The sequence below is a fragment of the Engraulis encrasicolus genome, chromosome 14 (assembly GCF_034702125.1).
Source record: "Engraulis encrasicolus isolate BLACKSEA-1 chromosome 14, IST_EnEncr_1.0, whole genome shotgun sequence".
In the NCBI taxonomy this organism is placed as follows: Eukaryota; Metazoa; Chordata; class Actinopteri; order Clupeiformes; family Engraulidae; genus Engraulis; species Engraulis encrasicolus.
The window spans coordinates 48,517,978-48,535,259 of NC_085870.1; the positions used below are offsets into that span (position 1 = coordinate 48,517,978).

A 17,282-nucleotide genomic window follows, 5' to 3' on the forward strand; every position below is an offset into this window, starting at 1 on the left:
CTACACTGCCTTATCAAACAAGAACACAGTAACTGCATATCTGGTCAAAATTGAGTTTAGATCGGAAATGGGCTTTAAAATACCTAATTTGTCTTATGTCAAAAAACTGTGGTCCAATATTTTCCCGTTTTAGAGAAAAATCATGTTGAAAGTGCAAAAACTACAAAAAAGGAAGTTACTGGTGTTTTGGTTTTAAGAGGTTACGTCGTACAAGCCAAAAACGCAGTAAGTCACGTGAGTTACGGCACTTCTCCATTGAAACAGTGGTTTGAGAGTAGAGCAGCCAAGAACGCAGTAACTTCATTTTTGAGTGTGTATACATTTCTATCCTTAAAAAGTATTACATGGAAGTGTCACCACCACTTTGCTGACAACACAGTTGTCGGGACAGAAAGGAAACTTTTTTCTCGGTTTGCCAGGAATCGGAGTAACTGCGTTCTTGTTTTGCACGCCAGTACAGGTTGCTGTAGGTCCCCCGGAAAGGCAAATTTCCTGGCAAAAATGACCTAGACAGCGTCATAACTTGAAGACAGGTAGTAAAGATAACGTGTCTATCAACTGTGGAGAGGAGCACTAAGGTTTTCAACTTTACTCTGCACAGCGGACAATTTTTTTTTTCAAAACCGGTCCTGCCTGATAGTAAGTATGCCAAGCTGCGGTAAAGAAACACACACACACACACACACACACACACACACACACACACAGAAACAAAAACAGACTCCACAGTTCAGTGAATCTAGCTGGTTCCCTGTAAATCACATGCGTGTGTGTGTGTGTGTGTGTGTGTGTGTGTGTGTGTGTGTGTGTGTGTGTGTGTGTGTGTGTGTGTGTGTGTGTGTGTGACACAGAGAGCTGCCCGTATACAGTAAATATCTCTCACCACAACAGAAGGGCTGAGAGCAGATATACACCTGAGCAGATCCGGAACAGTTCACCAGTGGGAGTATTACTAACCATACGGGCACAGGTGAGAATCTGTCATTTCCTTGTAGGTGTCTGTCTGTCTATCTATCTATTCTACAGTTTGTTTATTAAAACCAGAATATTGCTGGCAGAAGATGAGTGTTGCATATGAAATATATTAGTATGTGACGTTATTCAAATGTGATTTGCAATACATCCCATAGAAATCACACACAGTATTTTCTACTGTAAGAGTCTAGTAGGTTTCTGTCGTTCAGCAATTTGACCTTACACCAGAAATTTTGGGCCGCATGAAAGATTCGACTTTGGGCCCCCTTTAGGGCCCCTGTCAGTGATGTCAGTGCTTGGGCCCTTAAAATCTGTGACCCCCCTGGTGGCACCCATGGACATAGTGATGCTTTTAACTAGTGTTGCATCGATACCATTTCTTTTACCCCGATACCAATACCCGATACCTTGCTGTGCGGTATCGACCCATACCGATACCATACCGATACCACTCTGTTTGAAATGTATATATATATATATATGAAGAGCTGCTTACTACAGTACTTGGATGTAAAATCCTTGCTATCATGGCTTTGTCAGGCTGCTGCCTACCTTTGTGAAACAGGAAAAAGATTAACATTGTACAAAGTGAATCTGGTAGAACTTTTTATACTTTTTACTCTGATGTAAAAATAACTACGTTCAAGTCTGCGTTCAAGTGTCATACAAGCATCGTTAAATGGTATCAGTGCCCTCTTTGTTGGTACTCGCCGATACCAATACCATTATTTAAGTGCCGATCTGGGCCCCGTCCGATACTGGTATCGGTGCAACACTTCTTTTAACCAAAGCGACTTTGTAATTTACTGGGTGTTGATTATATACATAATACATATATTTCCCACTCATTTACAAACATTTGTCGACGCTTTGTTCATCATTATTTAATTATTTACTTTATAATGGATTAAGTCTTTATAATGTGTAAGGTGTAGGGAGAGGTAAGGGTGGAATTTGATTCTGCAACCCTCTGATCATAAGACCAACAGGCTGCCCCGGTAAAGTAAGGCTGTCAGCTTAGCGGGTTCACGTTGGTCTTATTTCCTGAGATCTTTTGATGCAGGACACATGACTGAGGCATGAAAGTGTTGCAGCATGTTTTGTTCTCTGAAAATGTCAGTGAAACATTGCCTCTTATATACTTGCAGATGGATCCCACTGATGTTGACTTTCAATATGATTATTACCAAGATGATGTTCCATCACCGTGTGATACTGTCAGTTTCCACAACTGGTACGATACTCTACAGCTATGCATCTACTCCCTCGTCTGTGCTGTCGGCCTCGTGGGCAACATCACGGTGATCCTCAGCTATGCGTGCTTCTGCAGGAAAACCAGGATGCGCATGACCATGACTGACGTGTACCTGATAAACATGGCAGTGGCACATCTCGTGTTCGTGATGGCTCTTCCCGTGACCATCTTCTATGAGCGTAACGGCTGGCCTGTTATGGGTGTCGCAGTTTGCAAACTTGCGAGGGGAGCCTACAGCATCAAACTGCACTGCAGCGCACTGCTCCTAGCCTGCCTCAGTGGAGACCGATACACAGCCATCGTACAGGCCAGAGGCAGCTCCACCGTGGCACAGGCCGGGGAGACCTCCATGCTACAGGATGGGGACGGGGACATGGAACAGGGCAAGGACAGCTCCATGGTACAGCCCATGGGAAGAAGCTCTTTGCTACAGGACGGAGACAGCTCCATGGCACAGGTCAGGGAGAGATCCTGGATGTACCGTCTGCTTGTCTCCCTCATTATCTGGGCCCTGGCTGTCATCCTGTCCGTGCCAACGTTCATTTACACCACACTTCACCAGAGCTCTGTGGACCAGATCTTCTTTCTGGATCAAGACTTGAACCAGAGTTATGTGCACCACGACTTCAACCAGAGCTATGTGGACTACGACTTGGACCTTGGGTTTGCGGAGCATGCTGACTTGACAATGCCAGCTGAGTGTGTCTTCAATTTTAATGTCGTGCAGATCTCGTTGGGGTTCTTCCTGCCGCTGCTGGTCGCCGGGTTCTGCTGCGTGTGCATCACGGTCACATTGCTCCGCACCAAGGCCTTGTGGCAGCACGAGGCTGCGTGCGTGGTGCTAACCATGGTCTTTGCCATGTGTCACCTGCCCTACAACGCAGCGCAGATCTACCACCTAACCAACTGGAAGACGGAGAGGTCCTGCAATGCGGAGATGACGTTGGATACAGTGGTGTTGGTGACGCGAGTTGTTGCGTACGTACACAGCTGCCTCTACCCCGTCCTCTACGCCCTCACCGTGGGGGTATTCAGACACCGTGTACAGCGGAGGGCGTACACGAACTGGAGAACCGCTTCAAGACAGGCGTCGGATCCCTACATCCCAACTAACTATGCTTAACCCCTTAGAATGGAGCCTATGTTACAACCTGTCACCAAAATTGTAATGGCTTTGTCTTAATCTCCAGGTACTGTCATAGCAATGTTGTTATGATGTAGTTGAATATTTTCAGCAAATATTGAATAGGCCCGCCGGTGACCCCATCTGTAGAGGCTAATATCTTTAGCGTACGTGTCTCCTGTGGTAATGAAGAAGGTCTATAAAACATTTGCCTCCATGTTGTCATTTACCAGATATACATGAGTGATTCTACGATTCCCCTACGCTTTTGGCAAAAGCAAAATGTCAATTATCAGTATTTTTTCCACTAAATGACCTAGATGTTTACATATTGTATATATTTAAGTTTCCAAACAAACAAATTGCCAAGCTTAATCTTAAATCATTTGATAAATACTCTAATGAAAACGAACATTTGCTTAATTATTTTGTCAACAGTGTTATGGACAAATACTATGTCATTTCAAACATATATAAAAATACTACAGAGTTGAAACAATATATGTTTGAAAGTGCTTATGTCCCTTAGCAGTAATGTTGTCATTAATCTGTGCAACTGATATAGAAAATGTGATTGTTGAGCTTCATAAGTAGGATTTTATGAGTCACTGTGATACAGACTGACACATTTTTCATCATAAATCCCTGTAACGTCTGATTTGAATATAGTCACCCTCCTTACACAAGACTTCCTTCTCCAGAGATAATCCTTAGTGTATGTTCATAGGATTTTTCCAACACATAAGGGATCAATAGCGCAAAAACACTTTCAAAACAGTCAACGGTGTTACTCAATGGTGTTACGGTCAACTGTGCAGGGGAACAAGTCGGCACTTTTTTAGGAGAAAAAAACAGAGCAGACAAACTCATCTCCCTAGAACACAAATTATTTTGTTTGTTTGTCTGTCAATATGGATAAAAATTGGCAAAAACATACTCCTCCTCAACTGTCATCAGTGTTGCCAGATTGGGCTGGTTCCCACCCAATTGGGCTGCTTAGGATGGCCGTGTGCGGGTAAAAATGGCATCTATCAGAAAAACCTTCCCACTGCCATATAAATCAATAGAGTTGGGCGGGTTTTTAGGGCGGATTTTGATCATTTTTTGGGCTGGAAATCATCAACCTCATCTGGCAACCCTGACTGTCATACTTAATTGTAACACCATTGACGGTGACACCGTTGACATTTCAGCCATTTTTATGGTGTTGTGCTAACTGAGGACCTCAGAATTTCCACCACAACACCTTAATCAATTCATGTATCTGTATGCTTTATCTGTGTTATTCTACATGTGATTTCTAATTCAGATTCTTATGAATATGTTGATAACACAGTTGACAGGCAATTTTCCCGCTATGAGAACATGAAAAAGAATGGATTAAATTATGGAAGGATGGAGCTCAAAATTTACCAAAAAGTCTTCCCGTATCCTGCCAAAGAGGTTATGACATCACGTGATGTTATTCGTATGGCCTAAGACCAAACCATTACTGATTTATGGAGGAGGTTTCAGACCGTGACACGGTTAACACAGTTTTTGTGGACACACACAAAATGGCAAATTTCATGTATAATGGAAAGGACAGTGGTCTTTCTGACAGTTTTGTCATATTGTGATGATTACTGTGAATCAACATTTGCAATCGTCTTGGGCAAAACAAGTTTCTTTACATGCTAATATGAGGACTGAATCTGACATTTGGAAAACAGGACGGCATGAAAACTCCCAAAACCAGTATTAAATATTCATTCTTGCTGAGGGAAATAATGCTATGTCTACACTTTCTGTATTATATGAAAGATAAATGTTTTCTAATGTCCAAAACATCATTGGATGCAGTTATTAGTTAGTGGAATTGCCAAATAAAATCCACGGACTTAAAAGTGTAGGCGAATTAGAGAATCACTCACATGCTGCTGTTGTTGAGACACTACCCTTGCGCAGACTTCCTTCATTCTCTTTTTTTATCCTTAATTATTTTCTTTTCCTGTAATGCTTTTTCGTCATCTCACTTTTCTACAATAAATTGTATCGTACAATAAATAAATGAATATATTGTACAATAAATTGATTGACCCTTTCACAAAGTTAAGTCTTATTTTATTTTGTGCTAGTAAGACAGTTACAACGCAGATCTTTCATCCTTCGATTTTTATTGAAGATGATCTTGGTCTCAAGTCCGAGTCAAGTCAAGTTAAGATACATTTGACCAAGTCCAAGTCGTTCCCCAGTCAAGTCCAAGTCTAAAGCCCTATTCCGACGGGACTAGTTTAATGAGGGGACCTGGGGTAAAGTAGCCTAATAATAACCGGGAAATGTAGTCCCGTCCGCCATGTCAGTAAAGATAGCGGAGTCAGGTAAACTTCACCGCAAGTTTTACCTCCTGTAAAACGGTCCAGAGAAATTACCCTTGGTAATTCTGTTCCCGTCCGTATGTGACCTTATGTAAAGATGTCTGGTTAAGTGCGCAAAGCGCACAATATATCCAATATATATCCAATATCTCCGGGTTTGCAAACATTACAGCCTTGCAGTAAACTTTCAGTTTTGTTTTAGGGAGTTGTTCTAAGCAGTGTTCGCTGTCAAAACCAGACAGCATGGTCAAATGTACTCTCCAAATGAAAGGACACGCATGCAGACGCATTAGAATGGATTTTATGGATTAGATGGATGGGTTAGTAAACCAACAGGCAATTCAATAGAATTGTTCCTGTTCCACAGGACCAAATGCCTCCATGGCCAACACACAGATAACTTTTTTATTTCAACACTTGAAGGCATGACATACTGTACATGACATACAAAAGAATGACTGATTGTTCTCTTTGAAAAAGACTTGGGGGGAGAAACAAACCAAACAAACAGAAATTTATATTTTATATATTCAAATACAAAACATCTGTCAGTAACACAAACCAGCAAGGCTCTTATCCATTTGGCCACTTCAATATATGTGTATGTGTGTGTGTGCGTGTATATGTGTGTGCGCCTGTATTGGATATACATATGAGATACTGTAATCAGCACACCACACATCCACAGTATCAACAGTATCAGTGGCAGTATAAAAAAAACTGTCGAAATGGTGTTATCAAAGTGTCAGAATGGTGGGATATCGGAGTGGCAGTATGTCAAAATGGCGGAAGCCTATGTCGGAGTGGCCAATGTCAAAATGGTGGTTGCCCCCAAGCCTAACATAGAGTAGCACTAACAATGGAAGATGGTGTACAGTAATACCTAACAGTGAAATATGTTCTCATCTGCCTAACACGTAGTAGTAGAAGATGATGGGTTTTCATCTGGCACCTCTGGCTCTAGTGACTGGGTCTGTGCTGGGATGACGTAGTCAAACGCCTGTCTTCAAGTGGATCTCCAGTCGGTGTTTGCTCTCCGCTGTACACGGCGTCTGAACACCCATATGGTGAGTGCGTAGAGGAAGGGGTAGAGGCAGCCGTGTACGTAGGCCACACTGCGCGTCACCTCCGTCACCGTTAACAACGTCACCACCACCTTGCAGGACATCTGCATCTTCCAGTTGGTTACGTGGTAGAGCAGCACTGCGTTGTAGGGCAGGTGACACATGGCGAAGACCACAGTTAGCACCATGCATGTGGCCTCGTGCTGGCAGAAGGTCTTGGTGCGGAGCAATGTGACCGTGACACGCACACAGGAGAAACCGGCGACCAGCAGCGGCAGGAAGAACCCCAAGGAGATCTGCACGGGGACCAGGATCACCATGCTGGTGAAATCTCCGACGATTAAGTTGAACGCACACTCAGCTGACACTGTCAAGTCATCATGCTCTGCAATGCTCTGGTCCAAGTCATCATCCACATAGCTCTGGTTCAAGTCATCATCCACATAGCTCTGGTTCAAGTCGTGGTCCACAGAGTAGTAGCTCCGGTCCACAGAGCTCTGGTGAAGTGTGGTGTAAATGAATGTCGGCACGGACAGGACGACAGCCAGTGCCCAGATGGCGAGGGAGACAAGCAGGCGGTACGCCCAGGATCTCTCCCTGAGCTGTGCCATGGAAATGTCCCTGCCCTGTGGCATGGAGCTGCCGGCCCTGCCCTGTAGTATGGAGGTATCAATGGGCTGTGCCTTGTCTTTGTCCCTGTCCCCGTCCAAGGGCATGAAGCTCTCCATGGAGCTGCTGCCCTTGGCCTTTACGATGGCCGCATGTTGGTCTCCACTGAAGCAGGCCAGCAGCAGTGCACTGCAGTGCAGTTTGATGCTGTATGCTCCCCTTGCACACTTGCAGGCTCCGACACCCATAATAGGCCAGCCGTTACGCTCATAGAAGATGGTCACAGGAAGAGCCATCACAAACACCATGTCTGCCAGTGCCATGTTTATCAGGTACACGTCAGTCATGGTCATGCATTTCTTGGTTTTCCTGCTACAGCACGCAGAGCTGAGGATCACCACGGTATTGCCCACGAGGCCAACAGCACAGACGAGGGAGTAGATGTACAGCTGTAGAGTATCGTACCAGTTGTGGAAGCTGTCAATATCACACAGTGATAGAACATCATCTTCATAATTGTCAACGTAGTCAGTGACAGTGTAATTATCGGAATAGTCGTATCCGTAGTCAACATCAGTGGGATCCATCTGCAAGTACATAAGTGGCAATGTTTCATTTATATTTTCAAAGAACAAAATATGCTGCTATATTTTCATTTCTCAATCATGTGTTGGTAAATGTGTCCTGCATCCAAAGACCACGATCTCAGTAAGTGAAAATATTCTAAAGTCCAAAAGGGGTCCCGGCTGAAAAAGTTTGGGAACCACTGCAGTAGAAGATGCTGTATGTGATCTTTGGAATACAGGCTATCTTTGGAAGATCTTTGGAATATATTGCAAATCACATTTCAATTAGGACATAGCCTTTAAAGGGGTCTGCCACTATTTTGGGGCTTAATACAGTTAAAATCGTTGGCCAGGGTTTATAAAGGTTATAAAGCATGCTACACGGATCCATTGACTTTCACTAGCTTAGCGACATACTCCCTCTTTTAACTTGTCTTAAAGCAAGACAATGCTTAACATGAAAAATAAGACACTTTACCACCTTTATAAACCCCAGCCAACGGTTTTAACTGTATTAAGCCCCAAAATAGTGGCATACACCTTTTAAAATGCTGGTTGACAGTAAGGTTATAACATGGCCTGTGCGCTAGGGAGTTAATGCGCTGGGGTAATATTGGGGTTTTAGTATACAGTATATACTAGTAGATACATACATACAGGTCCTTCTCAAATAATTAGCATATTGTGTTTAATTAGCATATTGTATTCCTTTTTCCCCCCATAATGTAATGATAAACTCTAATATGTTTTAGATTCATTGCACAGCAACTGAAATATTTCAGGTCTTGTATTGTTTTAAAATTGATGATTTTGGCGCACAGCTCATGAAAACCCAAAATTCCTATCCAAAAAATGTGCATACCATGAAAAGGTTGTCTAAACAAGCTATTAACCTTATCACCTGAATCAACGAATTAACTCTAAACACTGGTAAAAGCCAGTAAAATCCAGAGGCTTTAAAAAGTGTCAGCCTTGTTCATTACTCAAAACCGCAGTCATGGGTTAGACTGCTGACCTGACTGTGTTTAACATTTAAGTCAATGGCAGTGGCATTGCATATTAGCTGTCAGCTGTTTTTTGTTCTTTGATCTGGTGACCCACACTTCCCTCTTCATTATACCCCATAGATTTCTATACCACGCTTACGTATTTTGGTGGTTATGTACATTCCAAATCACCAGACAGAACATTCCATTGACTTTCAATGGGGTTTCATTTCTGGCAAATTAGAATTAGAATTAGTTTTTCAAATAGAAACATGTGGTATGGAAATCTATGGGGTATAATGAAGAGGGAAGTGTGGGTCACCAGATCACACAAAAAAAACAGATGACAGCTAAGCATCAAGGATATCTGGGCTTCCATAACTCTCATGCAATGCCACTGCCATTGACTTCAATGTTAAACGTAGGCAGTCTAACCCATGACTGCGGTTTTGAGTAATGAACCAGGCTGGGACTTTTTTAAAGCCTCAGGAAGCTATTACCAGTGTTTAGAGTTAATTCGTTAATTCAGATGATTAAGTTAATAGCTTGTTTAGACAACCTTTTCATGATATGCTAATATTTTGAGATAGGAATTTGGGGTTTTCATGAGCTGTATGCCAAAATCATCAATATTAAAACAAAACAAGACCTGAAATATTTCAGTTGGTGTGCAATGAATGTAAAACATATCAATTTTTTTATCATTACATTATGGGGGGAAAATGAACTTTAACACAATATGCTAATTATTTGAGAAGGACCAGTACATACCGTAGCTAGATAGACAGACACCACACATAAGGAAATGCAAACTTCTCACCTCTGCCAGTATGGCTATAAATACTCCTGCTGGCGAAGTCTTTCAGGATCTGCTGAAGTGTTTCCACTCCCAGCACGTCTGTTGTGGTGAGAGGTATTTACTATTTACAGGCAGTTCTCTCTCACACAGACAAGTACGGGATTTACTGCTGAAGGTTACAGGTCTCGTGTGAAGTTATTGTACTGGCCTGGTTTTGTTTTGAACTGTGTAGTTCGTTTCAGTTTCTGTTTGTATGCGTGCCTGACTGTGTGGGTGTGTGTGTGCATGCGTGTGTGGGTGCGTTGTGAACTGTGTAGTCCATTTCAGTTTCTCTGTGTGTGTTTCTTTTGTGTTGCTTCCCCACAGTTTGGCATACTGCCAGATTAACGTACAGGCTAGATATGGATGCAGCCTAGGGCCCCCACCTACCGGGGAGGATTGCAGAATTATGACAAGCTGCCATGTTGAGTAATGAAGTTTAAAATCTTGTTTATTTTCCCCTCCACAGTTGACAGACATGCTAGCCTTAATTCCCTGCTTGGAATTATGACGTCTGTCTGTCATTCTTGTGAAATTTGCCTTCTGCGGGGGCCTACAGCAACCTAGCCTAGGGGCCCTGGCCTCTGCACCAGATCCTCATTATCAAGACTCGCATAGAATCTTCAGTTGGAATGGTGTGTGTTTACACCGATCTACAATGGCTATCAGCTAATCAGAATCGAGAATCAGATCGCACAGTGTTAGATTATGCCCTGAAGTTCACCTCTAAAATGTTCACATCATTTTCTTAACCAGTTAATGTTCACCAGCCGTGGGCGGTATACAGCCTGGCCGGCGGTTACAAATCAATTTTTTCAAAGAGTTTTCTCCACCACACAATATCCACACCACCATGACTTCTCGAGAGACACTTGCTATGGGTAATCAGGGCACACTACACAGTCCAATCTGCCTGCCCCCACTACCACTGCACAGGGCTGAGCTGATACCAACCAGCCTGCCCAGATGCCACATTCCATGGGCACTGTAGGTACAACTGCAGTTATGCAATTGAATTTACGTTATTGGGAGTGTGGGTTAAACTCCTCACACCAGGGTCGACCATTAATGTAGGTGGAGTTATCGAATTGGTTGGGAGAAATATTATTTCTCATCAAGAGGACCACAAATGTAAATATAATTGCGTGAGAATCAAGATCCTAACACGGGTTGCATTATAAATGTAGGTCTGGATTTATGGAATCATAAATTGTGTAATTTATCACAATTGTCACATGTGTGTCAAATGCCAGCAGTGTGGTGGTGGAGTTGCTGATGATAATCTGAAAGGGAATTATTTTTCCAAGTATCTTAGTTAGACCCTTTTTTGACAAGAAACATTTTCCCAGTTTATCGAAAAAATGGTCGCACATGTGTTGCGCGCTATGTGACAGCTGTATGCATGTCCAAAACAAATTTCCCTTAGGAAGAATAAAAAGAATATTTAATCTTGAATTAATCTTTCTTTCTAAAAAAAACAACCAAATAAAAAAATATTTAATTTCCACTGTCAAAGAGGTAATGTTTTTCACCAGGGTCTCTTTATTTGTTCAATTGTTGGTTTGTTAAATGATTTCTTGCATGTGTATGGGAGGCCTTGTCATGGTTAAGTTTGGGAACCCCTGATCTAGGCTAATAGTTCTGAAACGCTGAGCATTGACATTATGCACCATGGCTCAAGCTGACCCAGTTTTGGTGATTATATGAACTGTTTTGGTCTGAGGAGGTCGGTGCTGAGTGATACGGGCTGAATTTCATATATGTACAGTCCTGTACATGCTATCTCTCTTTCTCTTTCTCTTTCTCTCTCTCTCTCTCTCTCACTCACACACACACACACACCGTACACACTCTCTCTCTCTCTCTCTCTCTCTTGCACGCACACACACACCTCTTTGCTGTTTCAACTAACTTGACACGCCTAGATTTCCATACCACTTTTGAGATGAACCTAACTTGTCCCCACCACTCTACAAATACAAATACAATGCAAAAATAGCATATCTGGAAAATGGGGGAGGGGGTCTGTGATGTCTTTCCCTGAGGTTCCATCCAAGGTTCCGGAGCTCTCATTTGAGGTTCCGGAGCTAGCTCCCCCTCAAATTAAGCACTGGTGTGTGACCTCAAGAATGCACTTTGGGAAGAATGGTCAACAATTCTGAATTCGATACACTCCTCAAACTTGTGGACAGCCTTCCCAGATGAGTTGATGGCTGCAAAAGTGGACCGATATCATATTGAACTAAATGGATTAGTAAGGGGATGGCATAGCAGTGAAGTTCACATGTGAGTCAAGGCAGCTTAGCGAAGACTTGGAAATAGACCTGTAGTGTATGTGGATATTTTCATAGACACATGCGACCGTTTGGGCTTCCCAGAATTCATGCTGCCCATTCACAAATATTACCCTTTTCACGAATTCTTACCACCATATTCTAATTATTCATAATTACATCACATTACACTTATTTATGACTGGGAAAATTGCACTTTTCATACATGACAAGGTATATATTCTCCATGTCCGCCATTTAGAATATCCAGGAATAGATATTTTTAGCTGCTAAACTTACTTGTCTTTGGTCATACTAGTAAGTATTACTTTATTACTTAGTAAATATTCTTTAAAATATAAAACTGGCCTATAGGCAGCACAGTTTCAAAGAGCAGTATAGTTGCAATGCTTACACTGGACACCATCCTACACAGTGTACCTTAATCTTAATATAACTCACTTCATACAATATGACTCTTGAACATGTGTATCATCTGTGGTGAACATAACCGAAGTAACAAAGAAGGAGGTGCACACAAGGCTTCTGTAGAAAAATGTATATTGTAGCCGAAAAGTTAGCCACTGACTTCTTATGTAACTTTTCGACTACAATATACATTTTTCTACGTAAGCCTTGTGTACATCTCTGGTTTTGTTACTTTGAGTGATCACTAGTTTGTTGTGAGCAGACGTACCAAGCAATACACGGCTCTAAAGTCTAGGCACAGATGCCGACCTTTTTGGTGAACATTATTACCAATAAATGCTAACCACCCAACACACAGATAAACTATTTTATTTCAACACTTGAATGCATGACATACATGACATGACATACAAAAGAATGACTGATTGTTCTCTTTGAAAAACTTTGGGGGGCGGGGCAAAACAAACAAACAAACAGAAAATGTATATTTATATTGAAATACAAAACATACGTCAGTAACACTGTTTTACAAAACCAGCAAGGCTCTTTACCATTTGGACACTTCAATGTCTGTGTCTGTGTCTGTGTCTGTGTGTGTGTGTGTGTGTGTGTGTGTGTGTGTGTGTGTGTGTGTGTGTGTGTGTGTGTGTGTGTGAATTGTCTGTGCTGGTAGTCTACACTGGTCATCATGAAAACCTGCGTCTTCTGGACTGACGACATATCAAACCTGAGTCTAGTGGATCACACACACACACACACACACACACACACACACACACACACACACACACACACACACACACACACACACACACACACACACACACACACACCTTATTGTTCATGTCGCCAAAAATACAAACATCATGATATATGTCCTCAAACTCGCACACACACATGCATGCATACACACACATAAACACACACACACACACCTTATTGTTCATGCCGTCAGGAATAAGAACATCTTGATAAATGCCCTGCCCCATCTCTTACACACACACACACACACACACACACACACACACACACACACACACACACACACACACACACACACACACACACACACACACACACACCTTATGATAAATGCACCCAGAAAACAAAAACACACACAAGCACACATTTGCACACACCGATACACACATACTAAATACACAAAACATACATCAAAATTTTCCTTCTGCACACAGAAACACACATTCATGATAAATGTTTTCATAAGAAACACACACACGCACACAGTACATACACACGCTCGCACAAACACACACACATTTCCATTTACCATCATGATGAATGGTTTCAGAAAACTCATGGCACACACACGCACCAACACACTTACAAACACACAAACATCAACACACACACACATTGTTCTTGCTGTCAAGAAACATGGACATCAAGAAAAATGCCTCTCTCTCTCTCTCTCTCTCACACACACACACACTCACACACACCACACACACACACACACACTACACAGTCAGCAAACAAAAACATTGTGATAAATGCCTTCACACATACACACACAATCGTGCATGCGCCCGCACACATACAGCAACTAAAACTGAATTGAGCTGAAACTGTCTACCATCCCCCATATCAGCGAGAGATGAGAGACTTTGACACATCAGCACAACACAGTACAGTATCAGCACTGTCCGTCTGTCTGTCTGTCTGCCTGTCTGTGCTGTTAAGGTTTATGTCTTTGGGGTACCACTGTCTGTCTGTAATGTTTAGGTACCAAATGAAACCAGACTGGGGCTCTAATGGCTACAACAAGGAAGCAGGCTTGTTGGTGTGATAGTAAAAACATCCCCACAACCCTTGTGATGCAACATTACGCTGCCGTCTTAGGGACGCAGACCCGTACAGGGACGCTGGAAGTTGAAGTTGGGGGTGCCTTTAGGATGCTATGTGTATTAAAAAAATAAAAAACAAGTATATGAATTTATGATGTCAGTGTTGTAGTTGCATGTGTCTTTCCCTAGGGGGTGCTGGAGCACCCAAAGAATCCCTACTCCATGGACCCATATGCTCCACTACACACTCAGAGCAGAGAGAGTAGAGAGAGAGAGGTTCCCTTGGCCCATTGTTTGTGGGTTCTATTATTGCAAGGGGGAGGGGGGGAAATCCCCCTTTAGGCAGACCTAGGCAGACCTAAGGACTATTCTATTCAATGTAGGAGCATTATGACACGCCCCTTTAGGCAGACCGGAACCTGGTCACGTTAGGTGCCCATAGAGACCTATTATCTTGGCATATCTCTATATACTTAAAGAATCTCTGCTCAGGGTCTCCCTCACTCCACTCCCTCTCCCTCTCTCTCTCTAAACTGTTCCATCTCACTCCCCTTCCCTCTCTGCCCTTTGTCTCTGTCTCTGTCTCTCTCTCTCTTGCTATCCACCCCTCTTTATCCTCAGTGTGACATTATAAAGGCCTAGTAGACAAACACACACACACACACACACACACACACACACACACACACACACACACACACACACACACACACACACACACACACACACACACACACACACACAGACACACACACACACACACACACACTACCCTGTATTAAGCTGTGTAGCTTAAATCCATATTGGCAATTACAGTCCAGTCCTGTGTCCAGTAGACTAGGAAGTTTACACGTAAATGGATATTTTTGAAAACGCATTCGTTTTGGCCTCTCATTTACACGTAAACTCAGTTTTAGAAAGCACATTTTTAAAAAAATATCCCTTTTTAAGGGACTAACACGCACCTGTCACAATTTATTTTATTTTTTATCCACATGGTGTGTTTACACGTAAACGGATGAAAAAGTAATTTGAATATTTCAACATTTAAAAATATCCGCATACGTGTAACCAGCCCCTAAAAGTCCATGTAAACAACATCAACATAATTATGATGCAACAACATAAATAACAACAATTTACATGATAACCATTACACAGAAATAACTGAAACATTAAAAATCCTAACCTGTCACCCCATATGAGTGTGTGTGTGTGTGTGTGTGTGTGTGTGTGTGTGTGTGTGTGTGTGTGTGTGTGTGTGTGTGTGTGTGTGTGTGCAGGGAAGCTTTCAGGGGAAACAAAGGGGTCAGTTGCCCCAGGCCCAGGGAGAGAGGGGGCCCAGAATTGGGATCCCATTACATTGTATGTATTGACAGGAGGGCACTTTCAGATGATTTTGTTCCGGGCCCCCATGCAAAGCTGTCAGCGGCCCTGTGTGTGTGCGTGTGTGTGTGTGTGTGTGTGTGCGCGCGCGCTACATGATGTCCACAAACACTTCGCAGGGGTTGGTTGGATGCTGGAATGATTGACGGCCGGCGATGTCATGAGACTCTCTGGTGGGCGGGGCTCCGGGTGGGCCGCTGCTGTGTGTGTGAGCGTGCGAGTGTGTGTGCGAGTGTGTGTGCGTGTGCGGGAGCGTGTGGTGTGTGTGCCGGGTCAGGCTGTGTGAATGGGGTGGGGGGAGGCCGGGTGGGCCACAGGAAGAGGCGTGGCTACGAAGGGAGGGGAGGCGGCTACGCTGCGATGACGTGGCAGAGTGGGATTGGCTCTGCACGGAGAGGGCTACGTGGCTATGTGAGGAGCGTGGCCGACTGTGATTGGACGACTGAGACTGGCTGTGTGCGGAGGGGGTGTGACTACGAGCCCCTTGGGAGTGGTTATGTCCTGATTGGGGGTTGCCTAGCAACGAAGGTGCGTGGCTTTGCCCTGATTGGTTGTTGCTGTGTCGGCTCCCGTGACTGGCTGAGCTGTGAGCGCTCCGTGCCCCGTCTCCCTGCGTGCCGCCTTCTGATTCGCTGCCTCGGCCACTTCCTGGTGACCTACGCTCCGGTTGCCGGGGCAACAGCTGCTGGCTCCGCCCCCCCACGCTGGGGTTGGAACTGCTGCTGGGACTTCCTGCAAAATGCGCGCACACACACACATCACACACACACACACACACATCATATCCCAATAAGTTACCGGCCAAATGGCTAGTGAGACTCTATTTGTAACACGGCAAAGATGATTTTCACACACATTTGACGCCCAGGCGCCCAATAGTACTAAGTCCTTTTGAGTACGTATGTGTGTGTGTGAGTGTGTTACTTACGTTCGCTGTGTTGACTGCTGGGTGTTGTGCTGTGCAGGCTGTGTGAGTGGTGTGAGTACGCGGGGGGGCAGGCAGAGCCAGAGGCGGAGGCATGGGGATGGAGGTGGGGGGGTGCCGAGGCGGTGTAGGGGGGGTAGGAGAGGTGGGGCCCCCCTAAAGGCCCCCAGGAGCCACCGGAGAGGGGGGGAACCACACTCTCACCCTCACACACCCCCAACACACCCCCACCACCCTCGCTCAGGCGCAGAGACGCCAAGTCTACAGTAGGAGAGAGAAGAGAGAGGACAAGACAAGAGGACAAGAAACGTGGCGTTCAGTTCAGTAGAAGAGTTTGGTCAACAGTCTCCTAATTCTGTAAGTAATGTTGCTGAGACACCAACCTTTTGTATTGCATTTTAGGTATTGCATATGAAATAGCTGCCAGTTGGGATGAAGGAAATGTAACTACAAGCATGACACGCTGTGCAATGTAAACAGTAGGCAACTGATATTTTGGTGAGCTGATGGTATACTCACCCGTCACTTCCAGTGAGGGCACAGTGCATAGTGCTCAGATTTTTCCACGACACTAGCACTAACCGTCAGTGCACTGACACAAGTGCGCCATCTGAGACAAAGGGCTTGTGTCCTACTTTTTTTCTGCTTTATGGTTAAGTGAATGGTTAAGTGGTTAAGTGTACCACCG

At 43.8% G+C, this 17,282-nt stretch overlaps 3 protein-coding genes across 3 annotated transcripts in view; 1 reads left to right on the top strand and 2 right to left on the bottom strand.

The window, feature by feature from the left end:
- Window positions 1-874: 874 nt before the first annotated feature.
- Window positions 875-3,587, top strand: LOC134463390 (C-X-C chemokine receptor type 2-like). The gene is made up of 2 exons (XM_063216596.1): window positions 875-970; window positions 2,124-3,587. The coding sequence occupies exon 2, from the start codon at window positions 2,124-2,126 to the stop codon at window positions 3,351-3,353; it is 1,230 nt and encodes a 409-aa protein (XP_063072666.1). The 5' UTR covers window positions 875-970; the 3' UTR covers window positions 3,354-3,587.
- A 2,834-nt stretch (window positions 3,588-6,421) lies between these two features.
- Window positions 6,422-7,692, bottom strand: LOC134463391 (C-C chemokine receptor type 6-like). The gene has a single exon (XM_063216597.1). It carries the CDS (start codon window positions 7,689-7,691, stop codon window positions 6,717-6,719), a length of 975 nt encoding a protein of 324 aa, XP_063072667.1. The 5' UTR covers window position 7,692; the 3' UTR covers window positions 6,422-6,716.
- A 5,955-nt stretch (window positions 7,693-13,647) lies between these two features.
- LOC134463504 (segment polarity protein dishevelled homolog DVL-1-like) overlaps window positions 13,648-17,282 on the bottom strand; it is a 30,535-nt gene continuing 26,900 nt past the window's right edge. Inside the window, exons 16-18 of the mRNA XM_063216699.1 lie at window positions 16,598-16,855; window positions 16,024-16,401; window positions 13,648-13,661 (exon numbers count right to left, since the gene is read on the bottom strand). Coding sequence (XP_063072769.1) covers window positions 13,648-13,661; window positions 16,024-16,401; window positions 16,598-16,855 — 650 coding nt within the window. The remainder of the gene's footprint in view (window positions 13,662-16,023; window positions 16,402-16,597; window positions 16,856-17,282) is intronic.

Bases quoted from the DNA above. Each gene is read 5' to 3' on its own strand.
- LOC134463390 (XM_063216596.1), top strand. From the start codon at position 2,124: ATGGATCCCACTGATGTTGACTTTCAATATGATTATTACCAAGATGAT.
- LOC134463391 (XM_063216597.1), bottom strand. From the start codon at position 7,691: ATGGTGTTTGTGATGGCTCTTCCTGTGACCATCTTCTATGAGCGTAAC.